Genomic DNA, 23,237 nt, shown 5'->3' with positions numbered 1-23,237 from the left:
GAAGGGCATAATGAGCAACGGAGGAGGTTTCAAGTGTCAATCTCTTACTATGATACTTCCAAAAATTCACTTCCTCGATGGTTACAACCAATGTGGAAAAAGTCGAAGTCGGGATTAAATCGGCAAGGGTCCAAAAGTTGAAAAAGTCATTAAAGTCCAGAGTTTTTTGAAAAAGTCGGCAAAATTTAAAAAATAAAAAAATATTCATATTTTAAAAAATCCCGACTTTTACAATAAAATCCCGACTTTTTCAATATTAAAATTCCACATCATCAGAGACAAAATATGCTAACTCTGCTCATGCATATACCATGTAACATAATCATTAGATTCACCGACTTAAAAAAATGGAATTCAAATTTTGGCGAACTTTAAAAGACCGTATTAAATTCGCCAAATTTTTAAGTATATTCGGCACCATTTTCCACAAGGGCGCTACAGGCCTTCAGTGAAGGGCATAATGAGCAACGGAGGAGGTTTCAAGCGTCAATCTCAGAGCAATTACTATGATACTTCCAAAAATTCACTTCCTCGATGGTTACAAACTTACAACACATATTCCAATAGCTGCAACCCATGATTAAAGACAACCAAATATCAACAGTCCGTGGAGTCATCAACACAGTTTCGTGCAACTCATTCTCAAATTGGACGAAATCCTGATTGATTGATACACTTTCCACGGGATGTTTTGTGCATCGTTGTGCCCAATTATTAAAATTAATATAGAACCGATTTTAAATAATGTCAAATTATTAAGTAATAAGAGGTTAGGAAGTGTGTTATTATGTGTTTGCTTGACGCGTATGGGTATAAAGATACCGTGCATACTATGAATAATAAAAAGAGAGGATGTTTAATTATTAATACCAAAGACAGGATGTTTATTGCTATTAACATAACCTTTTAATAACAATAAAATTTAGAAAATAAGATAAGTTTCAACATTGTATAATAAATTGTATGCAAGATACGTCATGCAAATTTGTATAGTTATAGTTAATAGCGAACTTAAAAATGTTTAACAAACTTTTTCAGATTTCATTGTTGTTGAATTTAAGTACAAACCAGTTGACTTGGCTATGTAAGGGTGAATATATCAAAAATTTTCAAAATCGGCAACAAAATACATAATCAATAAGGTTCTAAATGGCCTCTAGACTCCGGAGTCTGAAAACATGCTATAATCATCTCCTTTTTCTTAGTCTTGTCTTCTTCAAATTTTGTGAACTGATTTTGCAATTCCAATTTAATATGTCCAATCTCCTCTAATAGAGCCATGCACGGGGCAACTTGCCCTCTTATACCATGCTATAATCATCTCCTTTTTCCTAGTCTTGTCTTCTTCAAATTTTGTGAACTGATTTTGCAATTCTAATTTAATATGTCCAATCTCCTCTAATAGAGCCATGCACTGGGCAACTTGCCCTCTTATACCATGTCAGACCAGGCAGTAACTCTCTAAAGGCAGAAAAAACTGATTCATATATTATTCCATAGGTAGACTATTGTTATATACAATAGGAGTGATTGTTCAATTCATCTCCCGATGACTGTTCACATTCCTAATTTATTTATTTACAAATTCCCCCAATCATGAAGATTAGGTGTCAACATTCCCCCCCTAATCTGAAGGGATGTTGGTGAGTCCAAGCATCATTTTGAACCGTTCAAGCTTTTCCTTTCCAAGTGCTTTGGTGAAGATGTCTGCAATTTGCTCATTTGTGGAACAATGACGGAGATGGATTGTTTTGGCCTCAACATGATGTCGAATCAGATGATATTTAGTATTGATATGCTTTGTTCGATCATGGAACTTTGGGTTCTTGGCCAACTTTATTGCAGAGGTGTTATCAATCATGAGTGGAGTTGATTGTACTTGTTTTACCTGCAAATCTTCAAGAATTTTCCTGAGCCACACAATTTCTTTTGTTGCTTCAGCTGTTGCCACGTATTCTGCTTCTGTTGTGGAATTTGCTGGAACTGATTGTTTGCGTGATCTCCAAGAGACAGCTCCTGATCCAAGACTCATAGCATATCCTGAAGTAGATACCCCAGTTTCTTTGTCTCCATCGAAGTCTAAATCAGAGTATTCAATCAAGCTGAAGTCGTCCACCTGTGTATACTTGATTCCAAGGTCTTGAGTTCCCTTCAAGTACCTTAGAACTCTTTTTGTAGCAGACCAATGTCCCTCACAAGGCTTTTGCATGAACCTGGAGAGGATTCCAACAGTAAATGAAATGTCTGGTCTGGTAGTAGTGAGGTAGATGAGACTTCCTACAAGCTGTCTATACTTTGTTGCATCCTCAAATTCCTTTCCTTCAACAGATGTGAGCTTTAAGTTTTGTTCCATTGGAGTAGAAAGAGGATTGCACTCTGTCATGCCAAATCTGCTTAACAAATCTCCAATGTATTTCTTTTGAGAAAGAAATATGGATTTTGGATGTTGGGTTACTTCAATGCCAAGATAGTAATGAACATAGCCCAAATCAGTCATTTCAAAACTTTTCCCCAATTCCTTCTTTATGGATGCAATGTAGCTTTCATTGTTCCCTGTCATTAAAAGATCATCTACATATACCACAAGATACACAACTGTTTTGCCAACTTTCTTGACAAATAAAGTTGCATCATCAAGATCAAAATGATTGAAGTTGAGTTTCAGAAGATGCTCAGTTAGTTTTTCATACCAGGCTCGTGGTGCTTGTTTGAGGCCATACAAGGACTTCACAAGTTTGCATACTTTATGTTCATGTCCTTTCACAGCAAATCCTTCAGGCTGGGACATAAAAACATTCTCTTTTAGATCTCCATTCAAGAAGACAGTTTTTACATCCATTTGATGGACTTTCCAACCGTTCTGAGCTGCTAGTGCAAAGAGTGTCCGGATGGTGGCCCATTTTGCTGTGGGGGCAAAAGTTTCCTCATAATCAACCCCTTCCTTCTGTGCAAAACCTTTTGCCACAAGCCTAGCTTTGTGCTTGTCAAGTGAGCCATCAGCTTTGTACTTGTTCTTGTAGACCCACTTGCAGCCAATTGGTTTGGTTCCAAATGGAGGATCAACCAGCTTCCAAGTGCCATTCTTTATGAGAGCATCATACTCCTTTTGCATCGCTTCTTTCCATTCATCATGAGAAGCAGCTTCTTTGAAGGAAGTTGGTTCAAAATCTGTAGAGAAGTTCAATTCACAATCATAAGTAACATCCATATCAACAGGTGAATTAGAGTCATCTACATCACCTCCATTTTGTCGGTTTGAATTTCTGGTTCCTGTTTTTCCAATTTCATCAGGATGAACACTTTCAAGTGTCTTTGTCGGCCATTTTGGGGGACCTTTCTGAGATGGTCTAGGTTGCTCTGTTGATTGAGTTGGGACTGAATCAAGATTGAGTCTCCCAATTCTATCAATTACATCACTTAAAGCATCATCCGTTGTTGGAGTTTCATTCGGGGGAGAGTGTTCTTCAGAAGAAGATTCCACATGTTGATCTAGTATAGGAATCCCCCCTTCAAGATGTGGAATCTGATTATCAAATTCTTGAAATGATTTCGTTTTTGCGAATCTATCCAAGCGATCAATTGCTGCTCAACAACATTGTCAAATTTGGATGATTCAAGAAAAATTACATCTCTAGATACAACAAACTTTTTATTTACTTCATCATAGAGGCGGTATGCTTTAGAGGTGTTTGAATACCCCAGGAAGATACACTTACGACTTCTAGCACCAAGTTTGTTTCTATGTACCTTTGGTATCAAAGCATAACAGGTGGAACCAAAGATCCTGAGATGTTTTACCAAAGGAACATATCCATACCACAATTCATAAGGAGTCTTGTTTCTTATAGCATTAGATGGACATATATTCTTTATATATGCAGCACATAGAACAGCATCAGCCCAAAACATTATCTTTACATTTTTGAAGAAAAACATGGATCGTACCATATTCAAGATTGTTCTATTCATTCTTTCTGCTACACCATTTTGTTGGGGATTATAAAGCACAGTTGTTTGATGTTTGATCCCATGTTGGCGAAGATAGTGTTCAAATTCATTTGATATATATTCTTTTCCATTATCAGTGCGAATAGACCCAATATGAGATTGTGCATCATTTTCAATCCATTTATGAAAATTCTTGAATGTTTGAAAAGCATCAGATTTGTTCTTCAATAAATAAACCCAACACATTTTGGTGTAATCATCAATAAATGTCATGATATATTTATTTCCATTTGCAGAAGGAACAGGTATTGGACCACATAAATCTGAATGAATGAGTTCAAGCTTCCTATGTGCTCTTGAATGTGAATCATGAAAAGACTGTTTGCTATGCTTTCCTAGAATGCAAGCATTACATTGCTTATGTTTCCTAGGAATTGTAGGCAAACTAGCAACACCATTTTTCTTCAATAAGCAGAGACTGTCATAGTTTAAATGTCCAAATCTAGCATGCCATAATAAACTTGATGGAAGTGTACCTTCTTCATGATGAGAAATATATGAGAAATGTTGTGCATGAGCAGAGGTTCCTTGCAGTTTGAGAAGCCTTTCTTCTTCTATTCCCCTCATGACAAGTGAGTGGTCAGATGCTTTTCTTACCTCAAGCTTGCCGTCAAACATATGAATGGAGTGACCTTGCTGGCGGATGTGGACCAAGGACAACAAGTTTCTCTTGAGCTGTGGGAGATATAGAACATGATCCAGAAGAAAGTCTGGAAGACCAGGCAGTTTAAGCCTGATTGTGCCAAGCCCTGATGGCTTGATTTTTGACTGATCTGCAAAGTATACTGCTCCATCAACATTGTCAGTGAAATCTTCAAAAAAATCTTTTCTATGAGTGATATGACACGTTGCTCATGAATCAAGCAACCAATCATTTTTCGAAGAAGCAAGTGAAGCATTAAACAAATCTTCATTTACTCCAATGTTACATTGTGCCTCAATATAGTGAGCGGATTCAGGTGCTTTACCTTTGTCTGTATCATCAATTTTACTTTTCTGCTGGTTTCTTTTCTGCTCAATTTTGTCCCATGGTAGCTTGCATGTAGAAGCATCATGTGATCCATTTCGTTTGCAGCGAATGCAATGCAGATCTGCCTTTTCTCCTTGAGAATGTCTGCCCCCCCTGCCTCTGAAGTATCTTCCTCTTCCTCTTCGTCCACCTCTTCCTCTTGTAGAATCTTGAGCAGGATGCTTTTCTTTATGAGCAAGGCACACAGTCTCTTCAGAAGATTCAGGAGTTGTCTTCTTTCCAAAGGCTTTTTCTCTTTCAGCAAACTTTTTCACAAGAGAGTCAAAGGTTATATCTTTAAGATTTCCATTTGCTTGTAAAGACTCAATATAATTGGAGTAGGTAGGATAGAGTGCCTTGAGAAAAGCAATAAGAGGGATATCCAGATCAACTTTAGTGGATTTGATATCATGCATTATAGACTTTACTTCAGATGCAAGAGCAAGAGGATCATCATTTTGCAGTTCAAGAGTGAAGAGTTTAATCATGAGCTGAACAACTTCAAGTGCAGAATGTGAGTCATAGAGTTCTTTCAGCTTTTGTAAAGCTTCAAAGGCAGTTGAATATGCTGAAATATGGCGACTTACTTCTTCATTTACAGATGTTGCGATTAATGCATAGGCTTTGTTGTTTTTGTTTTCCCAAATGACAAGCTCTTTGTCTGATGTAGGCTACACTGGGTCATTGTCTGCTTCTCCAACACACACTCCTTTCCACAACTCATTGAAGATGAGGGTGTGTTTTATCATCCGAGACCATTCAGGATAGTTCTCCTTGCCAGTGAGAACTATTCCTACCATAGAGATGATTAAATGCATTCTGTAAAAAAAAACTTTTGCTGATAGAAAAGGATACTTCTACCAGTGTACTCAAAAAAGCATTCTCAAAGGATTTCAAATCCACAATGTGACTCATATAAATCCATCATTGTATAAATTCACCTCACATAAATCTCATATAAGTTTTATATAAATTCATCATATAAATCTCATAAAACTTTGCCTTATAAATCTTAAAAAAACTCCACCTTATAAATCTTATATATCTCATATGAATCCACCATATGAATCTCATATAAACTTCATATAAGTTTTATATAAATCCATATAAATCCACTATTATATATGCATATGGCATATGTCTCTTTTTAAAAACTCAATTACCATGTGAGATGGTAATTTCAAATATAATGACAACCACAAAAAAAGGATCATACGACTTATATTCAGCTCGTACGATGAAGATGAATAAATAACCAGCTCTCACCGTAAATTCTGAATCTGTGAAATGCTCATAAATGTGATCAGTTAATAGATGATTGCATCGATTCTTCAATGTCCATGGATTACTGCTTAGTTTACCTTTCACGTGATTACAAATTCAATCTTTGAATTTATATAAAGCAGCGTTTTAACACAGCGTTTCTGGAATTTATATAAAGCAGCGTTTAACACAGCATGACAGCGTATAGCCAAAACACATTCAACGTATATATACCAGTGTTCTTCAGAACGGAGCAGCATTCCAGAGTGCATTCAAATCAGGAGGAGCATATTCAATATAGGGTTACCATTTAACTCAGGAGCAGCATTCAAATCAAGAGCAGCGTTCATACATTCCTTTGGCATGTAGATAGACTCATTCCAATGCGTGCTCGCTTCTGCCTGCCTCCAACGCCTACAATTGTCAAATACTCTAACGCCTCTGCCAACATCCAGAATGTATTTCAGAGGATGAGCAGCGCAGCTTGCAGTGAATATGAAAAAAAATGGTCAGAGAAGAGGGCGCAAGCAATGTCAGGCAGCAGTGTTCAGGTGACAGTGTGGAGCAGGCTACCATATTTATGAACAGGCAGCATTTTTGAATGGAAAGCAGAGGAGCAGAGTAGCAGAATAGGGAGTTACAATAGCTAAAAAAGGGTTGGCTCTGATACCATGTCAGGCCAGGCAGTAACTCTCTAAAGGCAGAAAAAACTGATTCATCTATTATTCCATAGATAGGCTATTGTTATATACAATAGGAGTGATTGTTCAGTTCATCTCCTGATGACTGTTCACATTCCTAATTTATTTATTTACAAATTCCCCCCATCATGAAGATTAGGTGTCAACATACCATGCTATAATCATCTCCTTTTTCCTTGTCTTGTCTTCTTCAAATTTTGTGAACTGATTTTACAATTCCAATTTAATATGTCCAATCTCCTCTAATTGAGCCATGCACGGGGCAACTTGCCCTCTTATACAAGCCAAGTGTGATTTCAATCTATGAACATACCACCACCGTTCTCTCCAACACCCTCCCCCATCCCTTCCGTCTAGCATTTTCTGCAATATATCTCCTCATGAACAGATTAGCATGGATCCATGCAGGGTCTTAGACTCTTGGGGCCATAGTAAAATTCTAATCCGCAAATTCAAATATGCAACTCTGCAAACCCTATCTTAAATTCTTAATTTGCGAAGTTATAAATCAAAGTTCAAAGTTCAAACTAGTAGAAGGATGAAAGTACAAAACTTTAAAATCAGATTTCAGATCTCCAATTTAATGAGTGGAAAACACAGGGGCAGATTGATTATTTAACTGTTACCATGTGATGTACCTGGCTAGGACAGATCACTGCTCTTCAACGCTGCTCCAAAACTCCAAATGCTCAATGAGAGAGGTGTGAGGTAAATAGAGGGGGTTGGGAAGGGGGTTCTCTTTCTAGCATCTTGGTAGGGTTGTCAAGTTAGGTTTTTTACTATTTTATAGAAAAAATTGAATTTTGCAGGGTGAGTCCACCATGGTGGGGTCTAGTACCTACTTGGCTTAGGGCTGGTTTGGTACCAAACCAGCCAAGTCATGCTTTGACTTGGTCAGCTGAGTAGTAAGTACCACACTGACCCTCCAAACCAAGCAGATGGTTGAGTCGAAACGTAACCAAGTTGACCAAGTTCAAGTCAACTAAGACCATTTCTAAAACATAGGTACCAGCACTCTCATTCTCCCTTTCAGGCAGGAGAGTGGGACTAATCGTATTCTTTGGATGGACCTCAATGCCCAAAATTTTCCGAGGAAAAATATTTATCCTAGTGGCTTTATTGTAATTGATTGCATCTTCCAGTAGCTTGAAGGCATTGTATCATGAAAATCCACAATGTTCCGCAGCTGAATATAAGACTGGACTACTTGATACTCCATTTACATTATATAGATCATTTACATTAAAGGCAGCAATATATTACCTTTCAAACAATATATTTGCAAATTCATCTTGGTAACAAAAAATGTATAGCATGCAGTCACAAAAATGTAAATCCAAAAGAATGGTCACATTTCGGGTTTACAGAATAACTAACTCATCCAGAGAAGTTAAAACAAAACTTTCAGGCAACAAAGGTAGATTTTAACCAAGAATATAAAGACAAGTTGCTCCACATACTCAACTATTTTATATGAGTTTTTCAAGCTCATTTAAAGGCACTCACCTCAACTTGGTTGTCCGCAAGAAGCTTTTGCATTTGATTCCACACAGCTTCTGTCTCAGAGCTCGACAAGAGGAACTTATGCCTGTGCATAAATTAAAACCATTCATTGCTTAAGAATGCTCTCCATTTCGTTCAACACTCGGGGACAATAAATTGGACCATCCAAATCAAGAATGAAAGGAAATTTTAGATTTTTTTCACATGCATTTAAAATTAATAGGGTGCACAAATATGATCCTATCAGCAAATAACAGAGTTGTTGGCTGTAATAAACTTGATATTTAATCAATGTCTCTATAACACATGTTCATAGGCTTTGATTATAGAAGGTGTTAATGAAGATATGCAATCCTTCAAAATATCTTCTTATTCAGAACCTTACTCTCGGATTATGGTATTAGTTAATACTAATCTGTTGACCTTATATTCTACCAAGTCTTTCAAACATTAGTATGACGTGCAAATTCAATATCAACTTTGGACCTTTTGAGACTTAAGTTTATTTGTGAGTGTAATAATTCCGTATCTCAAAATTGCACTTTCCCTTATATTCACAAGTCCAGTAAGCATATCTACAGGCGAACCCTCAATCTATAAAGATTATCTTTTCACCTACTACTGAAATTGATGTTGGATGGATCAACTATAGTATTGGAAAAAATGATGTCCTCAGAAAGTTCTATGTTAACTTCATATATAAGTGGAATGTTATTTTACAGTAGGTTGTCTATATACTTTTGGGTCAAAAGAATCTCACCCCAATGAACACCTTGATTTTGAAAGGTAGAAGAAATACACATCATATAGAATGTACCTACTGATAAATAGAAATCGAATAATATGTATCCAATCAGATACATTCTATTTTCTTTGACAGAAAAAAGGATGGGAGAAGAGATGAGACAAGTTACAAACCTGTACATATAGGATTGCATGAAAATTAATGTGGCAACTCTGGTATGCCAACTAGAGTCATTACTTGCAGATATAAGTACAGTGACAGATGTTGACAGATGTGGCTGCGGAATAATCTGCCACTTTAATAGCGCTAAAGCCTTTTTAGCTAAAGTAGATAATTCCTTATGTGATGTCTCCTGTCAATCATCAACATCCGAACACCAGCATTAGAGTAGAAAACGAATGAATAAATAGTCACTGTACTTCAGAATATAAACAATAAAGGATGCCGAAAGAGCAGCATTAGTCCTGACTATACAATCACAAGGTCTAGCTGCCTTGATGATTTAGAGTTGTTTGATCCAACCTTCTAATATACACTTAGTTTGGAGGTCAATCAAAGCCAGCTAATTAAATAGACTATCAAGCCAAAAGGAAGCAAAAAGAGACTCTTTCCATTACATAACTTCGAGAGTTGAGAAGTACAACCATAGTTACACAATTCCTGGATATTGTATAGGAACAGGGTATGGACAGGGTGCAGGTGCGGCATCCAACCCAAATTTAGGATTTGCAGGGATGGCAATAAGTGTGCATGCATACATATGCAAAATGCGATAAAATTTCAAGAATATTAACAACAGTTGAATCAAAATCTAAAATCTAAACTTGTAGATGGTATTATCTTGAAGTCATAAACCTTAATTATAAGCATTCATGTATAAAAGAAGTTGGGAGATTTCATCATTCAAACTTCAAACATAAATGATATTTCTATGTTTCATGCATGATATCATAATCATAAAATGTCAAAACTTACAAAAATGGAATTTATCTTGAAAGCTCTAAAGTCTAGTACTATGTAGCCATCCCTATCAACACGGTAACCTCCACACTTGACATCCTCAATGGAGCATCATCTAAGCTGGATTAAAGGAGCTTGATGTCAGCTTCATGAACCTACTAGAGACCTACTAGAGGCAGCATGTTAGTCCTCTTTTAAATCTTTGCTAAATCTACCCCATCTTACTTCTTACGAAAATTTACCTTATCCTTGTGGGTGGGTGCAAGAAATACAAAATATGCTTCCATATTCAAGAGTCCAGACTCCAAAGAAACTGTGATATAAGATTTGTACAAGATGTGGTAAAATTAGACTTACAACTGGGCCAAAGGGTTATCTGGTTGTTGTCAATGTCATGGACATTTGACTACTTATGTGCCTGCCAGTGCCTAGTTCAGATCCCCCTGGGTGAGGTACACTAGTCTGTCCAGTGGCTTTACTAGGGACGCCAGCTGGAAATATAGGGGAGCATCCCTTGTGTTTCCCAGAGAAATTTTCCATGGGAAAAAATAGCCTTGCACTTGTTGCAGCTTCGCAACCAGCTTGCTCATTTTTTTCCCTTCTTCCCCTATTTTTGTAATAGACTTTGAGAAAGAAGAATCAATTGGATATTTCCCTTTGGGATTTTCTTCATGATCTAGTTCCCTTACACAACTTCTACCACCACAAGTTCCACTGCCCAATCCTCACTAAGTAAATAAAGTGGGCATGAAAAGAATATAGAAGAAGAAAGAGGAAAACAAGGAAAGAAAAGAGAGATTTAACTATTATTCCTCCCAAAAAAAAAAAAAAAATACAACCCTCTCACCTACAACCAATAAACTCTTCTAAAGCAACAAGCAACACAATCCACATTCAAATTGCATAGCTTTTCGTCTTTATTTTGCTCTTCTTTCCAAACATGCTATTCTTCTCACCAAACCTGCCCCTTTACAATTGAAAGTGAAAACAATACTTTCTTAGAGCTTGTGAAGGTTTTCTCTCCACTTCTAACAGTTTTTTTCTGTTTAATTTATTTTTCCTGGCAGAATCGTTTCCTAGAGAAGGAAATGCATCATGTTCTGCAGTGTAGAAATTACCGGGGAGATATTAACTCATTTACAGAGAGAAAAATTAAACATAAACAGCAACAATAAAACATTAAACATAATGCACAGAATTTACCCTCAGAAAACCCCAACTCTGGGAAAATACCCAGCCTAACGGAATTCACCGCTCACCTCCTTGGCACCATTACAATGAAGTCCTCCCAACCTTTTAAAGGTTCCATTACATGAATTCCACGATCAAATTACCATGGGCCCAAAACCACCATTGTTAACCCAGTCAACTCTGACTCTATCCTTGGGTCAAGTTTACCTAACAATCCCCCCTTAAATCTTGACCTTGGGTTTCCTTGACTAAATCCAGCCAAACCTGCCAAGTGAGTCAGCCTCGCTCACTCTAGTCGTTAACCCCCCCCCCCCCAGCAAATGTTATATCTGGGGTATCTGATAACCTGACATTTCCCCCGATCACCTAGGTTTAACACCAAACTCTACCGGCAATTTGCGAGGGGAACACATGCCTTACCAAGTCTTACAACAATATGCCCATTTACATGCAATCATTTTGACTCCATTATAATATATATTTTTTTTTATTTTTGTTACTATCATTCTCTCCTGCACACCCGTTGGTTCTATATAGGTTTCGCCATTGTCGCACATCACGAGTATTGGAGGCACCTATCCACCCTTGAAACCATCCTTGACCTTCGTGCAACTTGCCACAAATTGAACCCTCTCACCACAGAGTTTGCTATATGGACAGCCTGTCACAAACTTCGTATCTAATGTATTCCTCAGGCACATATCACTCCTATTACCTTTGTTCTCGTCGCCATGGACTAGAGACACCAATGGGGTTGTAGCCTTGGCTTTCTCTTCAACACTCCCCTTGTGTGCAGGGACGCAATATTTTCGCAACTGCTTATTCAAACAATGACTGCACCAACTGGCAAGCATGTTCATTGCATGCAGTGCTCCACTCCACTGAGCCCTATGTCGCATGTGCACTCCCAACATGAGTCACAGAGTCTAGTGTCTGGCACCATAGCCCTTTCCAACTCCTCTTGCACCTTCTCCAAAACTGTACCCAGCACCAGAATCACCAATACCACGCTAACATCAATGCCAGATCCACAACCATCTATCTTCACCTGAATTTCACACAATACCTTTAACAACGGTTTTCGTGCTACTATTGTGCACTTCCAACAGCAACTTTTTAACAGTAAGTCGCTCATTTCCATTACAATGTGCACTGCAGTGTAAGGGCTTGTTTTTCGCTTCGTCTAGGGCGAATCTCACCATGTCCACTAGAACCTGCACTACCAAGCAAGCAAACATGAACATTATAATAAGCTTTGTCATCCCAAACTTCCTAGCGTCGATGGTGTCCCTCAAAACCAACACTATCACAAATAGGCATATCAACGCAACCTTAGCATTTTGCATTACCCTTAAACACCATTTTATAATAACTATAGAAATGAGACCCCCTGGAGATCGATCCCGAGATGTCCAAGGAATCTCTGCAATAACGAAAACTGCAGCAGCTCATGTCACTATATTATTCCTATTCTTCTTCACCTAGCCAGTCCTCTTCTTGTTGACTCTGCATCCCCTGCACTTGAGTGTTTGTGTTTTTTGCCTTTTTGCCACCACTTCACGGCCTCCAACGCCTCATTTGTTGGCCCCATCCAGCGCAACAGGTTGTCTAGCGCCAACTCTATCCTCTCGATCTTGATATTGAAGGTGCTAAGTATTCCTCTTCAGCCTTATAGTCATTCTCTCCTCCTTCAAACACCAAAGGCACATCCACTTTCAGTTTAGCATGCTTGGGGGCCCAAACAAACACCACATCGAGAATTTCTTCTTACGCAGCACAACCCTTCCTTTCTCTAAGAATCTCTTGTATAACCTTTGCCTCTACCCCCGCTACTCTGTTGTAATTTATACTTATAAACAATGTGCATTCTCCACCGACACCTCCAAGGCAGAAAAACATAGCCCAATCTTTGCATTAGCCTTTTTGCTTCCAGATTTGCATCAGTGCAGCAGTCTTTCTTCATGCTCCCAACTCCATTAGATCTAAGTTAACTACGAGTTCCAAAAAAAATCTCTATTTTCCATACTCGTGCTTCTCGCACTTACCATGCCAAATAAACCCTGGGCAACAAAGACATCCCTTTAAAGCTAATATCTAGCTCTGGCCCAGATATGGAAATTACCAGAGAGATATTAACTTATTTACCGAGAGAAAAATTAAACATTAACAACAACAATAAAACATTAAACACAATGTACAAAATTTACCCTAGGAAAACCCCAACTCCGGGGAAAACCAACCTAATGGAGTTCCATTAGATCCCTTGGACAAAACCTTAGCCAAGCCCGACATAGTGAGCCTTCACCACTCACCTCCTTGGCGCCATTACAATGAAGTCCTCTCAGCCTTTTAAAGGCTCCATTACATGAATTCCACAAGCAAATTACCATGGGCAAACAAAAAACCATGGGCCCAAAACCACCATTGTTAAACCGATCAACTCTACCTCTATCCTTGAGTCAAGTTTACCTAACATGCAAGAAAAACTTCCAATAGTAGGAAATGTTTCCGACAAAAAATCATGCAATTCCTCCTTATTTCAGTGTTCATTGGAGGATCTACTATTCCTATTCACATTGGAAATAGGTTCGGCCAATGTTGCCAAAACCATTACAATATCAACAACACTACAATATTTCATGAAATTTTCCAAGAGACGATAATTTCAAGACATTGTCTTCACAATGCTTTCTTTAACAATAATATCACAATATTATCGTGATATTATCGTGCCACAATCCAAAATATCCCAGAGTCATGAGCAGACCAGCATAAAGGAGCTTTTTGTTTCTTTTTTTCTCAATTCGCAAACAAAGCAATGGAGAGCAAAGGACAACATTTTTCCTCGAGCCAAGGAGCAGGAGAAGAACCTTTTTCATTTTCTATCACCATTTTATTGGGGAGTCAGGATTGATTTACCTCAACTATGGGTGGATTTGTGTTAATTCTTAAGTGCCAATTGCAGATTTATTGTCTCATGCAGTTATTTTATCCTAAGAAATTCTATGCAATAAATTAATTTCTACTATAAATTAATTTCTAAAAACTACACACAAAAGATATTTTGGGCACCTTTAACACAACAATTTCCAGCAGAATTTAAAACAGAAAATTACTTGGAAAAAAAATCAGACAAGAAAGCAGGGAAAATTTTAGGGATGGAAAATTATCTTGAAGTTTAAAAGCATTGGTGAATATCACTAGTCCCTAATATGAAAATTATAAAATGTTTATGGATTTATTTGTCAAATTATTCAAATTTATAATGATTTTATATCTACTCTCTATATAATGTTGGCAATTTTTAAGGTAAAATAATTTTGTATTGTAAAATTTGGGCGAATCATTTTTATAAAAAATGGAAATTGGTGAATATTGTTTTTGGAAAAATCATGTAAAATTAGACCGCATGTGAATATTAGCCCCTAAAATTTTCCATGCAAGAAAGCAACAGAAATTAACCCTCCAACTTCTCATCATTTAATTTCTTAGAGAAAGCATGGGCTTCCTAACCAGGGAAAATGGTCCTCAAAATTTACAAAGAAAGCAAAACTTGAGATAAATTCCTCCAGCAAAAATCAGCAACCCACTTGGCCTCATCCAACCCTTGCGCATCCACAGATGCGGTCTAGAACAAAACCATGCCACATCACATGTGTGGCCCATAGAGTTGCTCGAACCGTCTTGGTTCACACATGCAGCATCTACTAACTTCTTCAGTTGTAGAAGATTCTCCTATTGTCTTTTTCCTTCTTCTTCATCCCCTATGAATCTCTCGCAAAGAACTGCAATATTACTATTGCAAATTATTCAAAAAACACTTTCTAAATTTCTCTCTCACTTGCATTGTGTCTTCATCCTCTCCTTTAGGTTTCTTTTATAATTCTCCATAGGCCAAATCGCTAATCTCCAAACTGATTGAGGGCTAAGATTAAATCCTAGCTTTCTTTGACCAACGGTGGAGATCAAGGTTACGAGGGAGCGTCGCCCCCTCAAATCCGCTCCCGAAGAGCACATCGAGAGCATGCTCCCGAAATTTGCCAATTCATTCCCGTAGGGAGCGAATTTTGAGAGAGCGCTCACTAAAAAAAAATCGCTCCCTAGCTTTTTTCGCAATTTTTTTTTTTGCAATCACGTTCCAAATGCATTTTTTTTCAAAAAAACAAGAATTTTTTAGTGGAGCAGCCTAATGATCAAGCCTATGGCCCTAGTATTGATATGCAATTCATGGTAATGTTAAGGACTCGAGATGTTTGAGAGTCGTTCCAACCTCATTAGATTTCATATGGAGAAAGTAGAATTTTAGATCTCACTCAAAATCCAATAGACTTATCAGTTATTCAGGATTTCAAGATTGGGGGGATTGCAATGTTTCCATTGGATTTTATCATGTACTAGGGCATGGAATGCATATTTAATCAAGAGCACCAATCCCTCTATGTAGCTTGATGTCAGTGACATTGGTTGTCGAACTCCTCTATCATGACACTACTAAAAATGTACCTATCACTCAAACAAAATCTTGACTTGAAATGTTATGTTTTTTCTATCTTATGTTAATGCTTAAAGGGTGATATTAATGACAAAGATTGGTGGAGAGGCTAAAGCACATGAGATCTCCAAGACCCAGAAATGGTTTGGGGAAATTCCACCCGGTTAGAGAGATATTAAAATAATTAATATTTTTAATGGAGTTCCTAAGTCTAAACTTAGGAAAATTAAAATATTAATGAGTATTAATATAAAACTGGGTGAGAAGGTTCTAAATGACGTGGATCAAGCCAAATCTAATCTTAGCCGTTGATTAAGGACTTAATCTCGGCCGTTGAAGACTCGACAGGAAAAGTATAAGAGGATGCTTAAGGGTCAGTTGGAGATACACCAAGATTGATCAGTCAGTTCGATTTTCTCAACCGGGGTTTGCGGAGAAAATTCTAACAATGATCTGTTTCAGCGAGGAGCAGTGAGTACATAGCAGAGAGGCAGAGATAGTGACCGACGGTCAGCACACTAACTGAAGAGGCTGACGCAAAGGCATCCAGAGCTACGCAGAGGCAACAGGAGCCACGCAGAGGCAACAGGAGCCTATGTGGGCCAGAGAGCTAATGTAGAGAGGCAGAAGACCAGAGAGCTGATGTAGAGAGGCAGAAGGCTAACGCAGAGGATTCAGGAGCTACACAGAGGCTAGCAGGGCTGATGCAGAGCCTTGGAGAAGCGCCGAAAGAATTTTTGTGGGGCAAACTAATGCTAAGAAGCTGAATATCCGTCTCCGAGAAGAGGTATTACTGCCGTGTAAAAAATTCTGTTGGGTGAGCCAATTCAGCACCCTAGTTGTACTCAAGAAATCTACATAATAATAAAACTCTCAGATATGTTGCATCGATTTTCCCACAATGGGTTTTTCCGGGGACATGTTGTCCAAAAATAACGGTGTCCCTTGTGTGTTTGTCTAGTATTTCAGTTGTTGATCTTTATATGAGTTAAGGCTGCATTTGTGCTTATTTTCAGTATTTATATGTATAAATAACTTGTTAAGGAATAAACAAGTAGGTTAAATAAACCAGATAATACAGTAGGGATTTCTAACGTGTCAGATTTAGAAGTTTCGACAGATGGTCTGATCCATTCTCAGTAAGACAATTTTATATATCACTCCAAGGATCATATCAACTTGTATCGACAAATATGATTGTTCTGAGATGAGAAGGCATTCGTAGCAAAAAAAAATATCAAGCAAAAGACATTCATAGCAAAAAAGAGATCAATCATTTTCATCAACAAGCTTTGAGGACAAAGCTTTTTGAAGGAGAAGGCAATGTTATGAAAATAGATTATGAAAAAACAGATAATAAATAGATAATAAATAATAATCATAATAATATAAATATAATAATAAATAATAAGTAAATTAACTAATGGTTAGTTAGTTAGTGAATAATGAAAAGGCATGTCTTAGAGACATGCCTGTTCGTGAAAGGGTACTTACCTAGCTATATATACAAGACCCTCATTCTCAATTGTAATCATCTTACATCAATTCTTTATACAATATACAATTTACAATTACTGTCCTACAATGGATGTATTTGTCTACGAAGTATTTTAATATTTCTATTGTGTATACGACTTTTGGTCATTACAAGATTCAAATCTAGTTGAGATAGAGCAAGACCCTTATTACCTAGACCAAGAATACCTTCCATCCATCAAGTCAACCTTGTTCAAAAACAACACATTCCTATCCTATAATGACATGGTGTCATGGTTCTATAAATACCCCATACTTCAAACCTGCAGTATGATGCCCTCGTCCTATACCTTATACTTCGGTCTTGTAGTCAGTCTCTCTGCAGTCATACTTTTGTTCTAGAGTTACCTTTCGGTCTTGTGATTACCTTCTGATACCTCAAATATGTAGTCACATTTTGGTCTGTAATCACCTCCTAAGACTCGGACTGATGTCATATTTCAGTCCTTGAAACTTAGATCTATATTCATATTTCGATCTGTAATCACCTCCTGAAACTTGAACCTATAGTCACATTTCATTCCCTCAAACTTGGATCTGTATATTTTCAGACCTGTAATACTTAGATTATGTAATCCTTATCTGAACTTTTGCAACTTCCCTCACTGGATCAAGTTCACTAGGGTATATATAGTAGTTTCTGCCTATAATTTGAGCTGACATGAATAATTGTAGGAGTCGACTTGTAGAAGATGAAGTTGGAGCCAATTTCGAAGAGTTTTAGGCCGACTTGCAAGGTGACTTGATGGAGGAGGTTTTGACAAGACAAAATAATTTCTTTCTTTGACACTTATGAAACCAAGAAGGGTTTCTTACATAATGAATTTGACTTTGACTCAACAAAGATCCTAAAGGCCTTCAATGGAGGCTTGACCTACTGACCATTGACCCAAGCACGAAATCTATGCTTTGACAAGTCAATTTTATTAATAATAAAAATTATTTTTCTTTCTTTTGATAAATATATTACATCATGACTCAAGTACAATTATGAAGACCGACACTAGTTACATTCTTCACCATCCTCCTCATTAAATACACTTGTAACTCCCTCACTCAATTTGATTTCTAACTCTCACTAAATATTCTCTCATGTCTAAGTGTAACTCTCTCTCCCTAATTCAAATTGTAAGTCCTCAAGACAAGTGTACCTCTCACTCTATTCTTAGGATGAGTTACATTTTTCCTCAAGTAACTCCTCCCTCATGGAATTCGATTTTCCTATTATTGGCTCATGGCATGAATTCATTTTGTAACTACTCTCATTTCTCATATATTTAAGCAAGAGAAAGTGAGATTAAGAGTAGCATGTTCGTTGTGAAGAAAGAGAGCAAGTGTTGAGTGTGATAAGTGTAAAAGCAAGTGAAGAGCAAGATCAAGGAAGAAATCTTCAAGCAAAGAGCAAGAGCACTTTAGCTGCATGTTTATCAAATGGTGATTTTTATTCATTCTCATTCTATCTCTATATATACTCTGTTGAACAATTGAAGAAATCCAATAGAAGAAGAATCATTTGGGTTTTCCTCCTTGAGGAGTTTTGCCCTGGTCATTGGACCTAAATCTCAGTGTCTCATACTTGTACTTGGTTGTCTTCATGTGATCCTTATGTTTATGTTATATCTACAATTGTTGATCTGAAAAGTTTTGAAGAAGAAATTTGCATTCTAATTAATTGTAACAGCATAGAACATTTAGTTTTTTGCAAATTACATTCAGTTTTCTGTAAAGTACATTCAGTTTTTTACAAAGTAAATTCTGTTTTTTGCATAGATCTTTCAAGTTTCTGCAAAGAATTTTTAAATTTCTGCATAAAACTTTCAGATTTTTAACAGATGGTAAATTCAGAGTTGTTGGCATTTGTCAATTTATATTGAAGAATGCATTTATGAGTGGAATAACAACAATATATGTTGGAATTCTTTATTTCCACCATTAACACACTAAGAGCAACACATTACACAAATGAAAGCAGCATAATTCACACAGAATTTGCACAACAACATAATCAAACACACCATAAACACAAACATTTTACATTGGAAAGCCAACATTCAAATGGTTACTCAATTCTCATTTTGGCAATCTCTAGGTACAATACAACTCATGGCTCCTTGTGCATCCTCACCTCCTTGACCAAAAAGACCCTTTGAGACTCGAATTAGAATGACATGTAAGAGAGTTGGGCAATAATGTGAAAGCTAGGAGACTAACATTTCAGTTCTCATCCCCCTCTCCCCCCCTTTTCCTCTCTTATTTTCATTTCTCTATTTTATTTAATTCTCTTTTTCCTCTCCCTATCTCATTTAATTTTTTTACCCGTGTATTGTCCTTTTGTTTATCTAACCTTCATTAATTACCAAATTACACTTGCAGGTATTGAGTCTTATGTCAATTGAGTTTATCACAAGTGGATAGGACGGATGATTGTTATTCTTCCCACCTAGGTTCAATTCCTGCAAGTGACATGACAAGCTCATATTCAATATATTGTTGTAATGGCTTTGAGCCTTGTTGTTCAAAGACCTTGAGCCCTAAAGAATATCTTACCCTTGCTTGCAAGCTAGAGAGTGATGTGCTTTGTTTCTTGGGAAAGAAAACCAAAAAAGGTATTGAGTCTTACAAACATTTGACTTCTCGGATCCATTTGGGATCACCAACTCCATTATTTTATTATTGTTGACTTCTCTCATTGAGATGGTTACATGAGAGCATTATTGTACTGTTTTCCTTGGATATTTTGTTATTTCTTCTTGGACAAAAATGTAAATCTCAACAAGTAGTTGCTACAGGAGGTTGTTGAGAGATATTTTATTGTTATTCCTTAGAGCACTAATGGATCTAGGAAAACAAATAATTCTTTATTGTTGAGGAGATAGAGCTGAAACCTATATAAGGGTTTGCTCTCTCCATTTGATGTATGGTGGATATGGAAAGCAATCTTGTAGGAGCTTAGTTGAATATCTATTGAAAGCTTTCAAACGATCAATCAAACACTTTATGAATGAAGAAGAAATGTTTATTTAGTAGAATTTTTGTTACTCTGTTTTCCTTTATGTTATCCTTGGGATTTTGTTTATGGATGCATTCTTTCTTTACGCTTTGTTAAATGCACATACATTCCATTCCAGGTAATCATAATATTGAATTCATCTACTTTTATCATATTTCTAGTTACATCTCTTCAATTTGGGACTAAAAGGAAAGGGCCTTTGTAGCTTGTACATTTCAGCGTCAATTGCCATGTTTTCTTCAATAGAATAGCCTCCCATAAACCTTGATTTAATCCAATACACCCAATAGAAACATACTAGTCTTCAATCCATTCATCCATCTTATTTCATAAACCTTTGCAACTTGTTTTGCTAGAGCCATCTTTTCATTTCACCTTGCACTTCATTGCATAAGATCTAGTAATCCTAGTCTAGGGAAGCCTCCCTTGAGCCAGAGGGTAGCTAGCCTAAAGTTTGGAAAGGATTGTGAGGTGATATTGGCAATCCCTCTTAGTTCCTCGCAGGTCTCACTTGAGCTTTAGGACTTTATCTCAAGAAGTCAGGGTTTGAGAGGTAACATTTTACACTACCTAAATATGACATATTTATAGGTATTGTGATCAGAATTATCTTGATTCTTCTTGTAGTAAAGGCGCGTTCCATGACCGGTGTTATGTTGCAAAAAAAAATTCCAATGACAGTTAATATGATCTTTCCATCATTATTTTATTCTTTCATCAGAAAAAGGTGTCTCGTGCAAGAAAGATTCATATTAAACTTTATTTAGAAAAGAAGACGTTTCTACTATTTCTACAAATAGCACTCGCAAAATTCATGAATAGGCTTCAAATGTCCTCTCTAATCTTCATATACCAGTGGAAACTTTCATGTGTGGATTTATCTAGAAGGCTGTGGAAATGATTACTAGAGTTTGGAGTCTGGACCTACTGAGCACCTCATAGGTGCAATATAATGTAAATGATTATTCAATTGTATATTTCAGCTCTAGGGAGAAAATCTAATATAATGAAAAATCAGAAAATCAGAAAAATGTTCTATATTTTACACAAACTACAACTTTATTTTTTAAACCAATGTTCTGGAATTCAAAATACAATCAAACACTGTATCTTTAAATACAATCCCTGTCATTTTCAATGTCGGAAAACAATCTTGGCATCTTTATGCAAATTGGGTCATCAAGTAATAAAATTAAAATACAGTTCCTAATGAACTAATAACTAACTAATTTCTTGAATATATTTTCTGCTAAAAGGTTGATACCATCCACCACAATTAGAAACAAAGTGCTCCCCTACCTGCAGAGAAATAAGAGGATACAGAAGACCAACAATGACATCTGTCAAAACTGAAGCCCGCCCAGACCTTAGAGCTGAAATAAGAAAATAGAACACCTGCAGACAGGACAAAGTGTTTAATTACAGATATTCTAATGTTGATGAACTCCACAATTAACTGTTCTACTTTTCCTTATTGCACAATTCTGACATATTCTCAGTGCTACTTACAGTTTCCATCCATTTTATATCCTCTTGCTGCTCAGAGTTGCCTTCACCGTTGTTATCATCAGAAGAAACCAACTGCCCATCAATCACAGTAGATTGGTTGGCACTATGAATCTTTTTTGTGAAAGAGGAAGCTTTTTCAACAAGAAGTGCACTCCAATCAAGTCTTCTGATTGGATCAGATATTTGACCCCCAAAAGACGAGGAAAGACGAATGTTTGAGCTCAAAACACTAAGAGTAGTCCCAACAGATTCTCGTACCTGATTAAACAAGAAAGGCATTCCAACCATTTTTGAAAAAATCAGCATCGGCAAAAAAATGCCAGGGGTCTAGAATATAATTTATCAGAAAAGATCAGTGAACTGTGGAAATCGTTAAAAATACAAAATGAATCCATTTTTTCCATTACTTTGAACATATAAACCAACATCATCATCAAAATAACGCATTGGCACATAAACACAGAGAAAAAAATGATATATGACACAGTGGATGCCAAAAGAAAAATCAAAATTCAAACATCAACTGCTAATACCAAACTCTAATACTTGTCCATTCAAGACTAATAAATACAAAATTGCATCAAGAATATAATAAATATATCTTATCATCATAAGTCATCTACAATGATTAAACTCGAAGATACCTACCGATTCCCTACACCCCTCTTATGTGCAAAAAAATGGCTTATCATCTCCTAGAACACCCCAGTTTTGATCCTCAGAATTACAATGTAAATGTATACATGATAAGACACTGAGAGTCAAACAGGGTGGCCAAGGACCAAGTGATTGTAATATGTAAATCAAGGTTACTTGGGAACGGAAGCGAAAATGGGGAGCGGGAGTGGGAACAACATTTCAGAAGTTCCCGGTTTGGGAGCGATTCGCAGAGCGATTTTTTATATAATATATATATTTTTTATATTTTGATGCATATATGTCAACAAAAGCATGTAGAATGATGAATTAGATATAAAAAGCATAAAACACATAGATTGAACCATATAATAACAATCATCTAGAAGTTACAATCTTCATCAACCACGTCCACAAGTTAGTAACATACAACATATTGAGTCTCGTGATTCATCAATCTTAAAGTTTCAAGCTTTCAAAATTCAATATATAACATTTATCATCATTGATCACCAAAGTTTTACTTGTAAGCTAAGTGTAACCATTACAACAAATAATATCTAACATGAAATGAAATGAAACAACTTTCAACTTTCACGAAGCATCATATTCATAATTCATTACCAATGAGTTATAATTGCCAACTTCAAACTTTAAACTTAAATTGTCATATA

The 23,237-nt window shown here is 36.7% G+C and overlaps 1 protein-coding gene across 1 annotated transcript in view; it reads right to left on the bottom strand.

Annotated features, from left to right (window-relative positions):
* The window catches only part of PA200 (proteasome activating protein 200), a 212,571-nt gene that overhangs the window by 14,958 nt on the left and 174,376 nt on the right, over positions 1 to 23,237 (bottom strand). Inside the window, exons 28-31 of the mRNA XM_089428912.1 lie at positions 21,928 to 22,185; positions 21,718 to 21,813; positions 9,403 to 9,581; positions 8,488 to 8,569 (exon numbers count right to left, since the gene is read on the bottom strand). Coding sequence (XP_089285038.1) covers positions 8,488 to 8,569; positions 9,403 to 9,581; positions 21,718 to 21,813; positions 21,928 to 22,185 — 615 coding nt within the window. The remainder of the gene's footprint in view (positions 1 to 8,487; positions 8,570 to 9,402; positions 9,582 to 21,717; positions 21,814 to 21,927; positions 22,186 to 23,237) is intronic.

Source organism: Pinus tabuliformis, chromosome 4_2, assembly GCF_031772625.1.
Source record: "Pinus tabuliformis cultivar Carrire ecotype Pingquan chromosome 4_2, CPIR1, whole genome shotgun sequence".
Taxonomy (NCBI): Eukaryota; Viridiplantae; Streptophyta; class Pinopsida; order Pinales; family Pinaceae; genus Pinus; species Pinus tabuliformis.
Note: the sequence above shows the minus strand (reverse complement) of the source record. Positions and strands in the feature narration are given on the sequence as shown.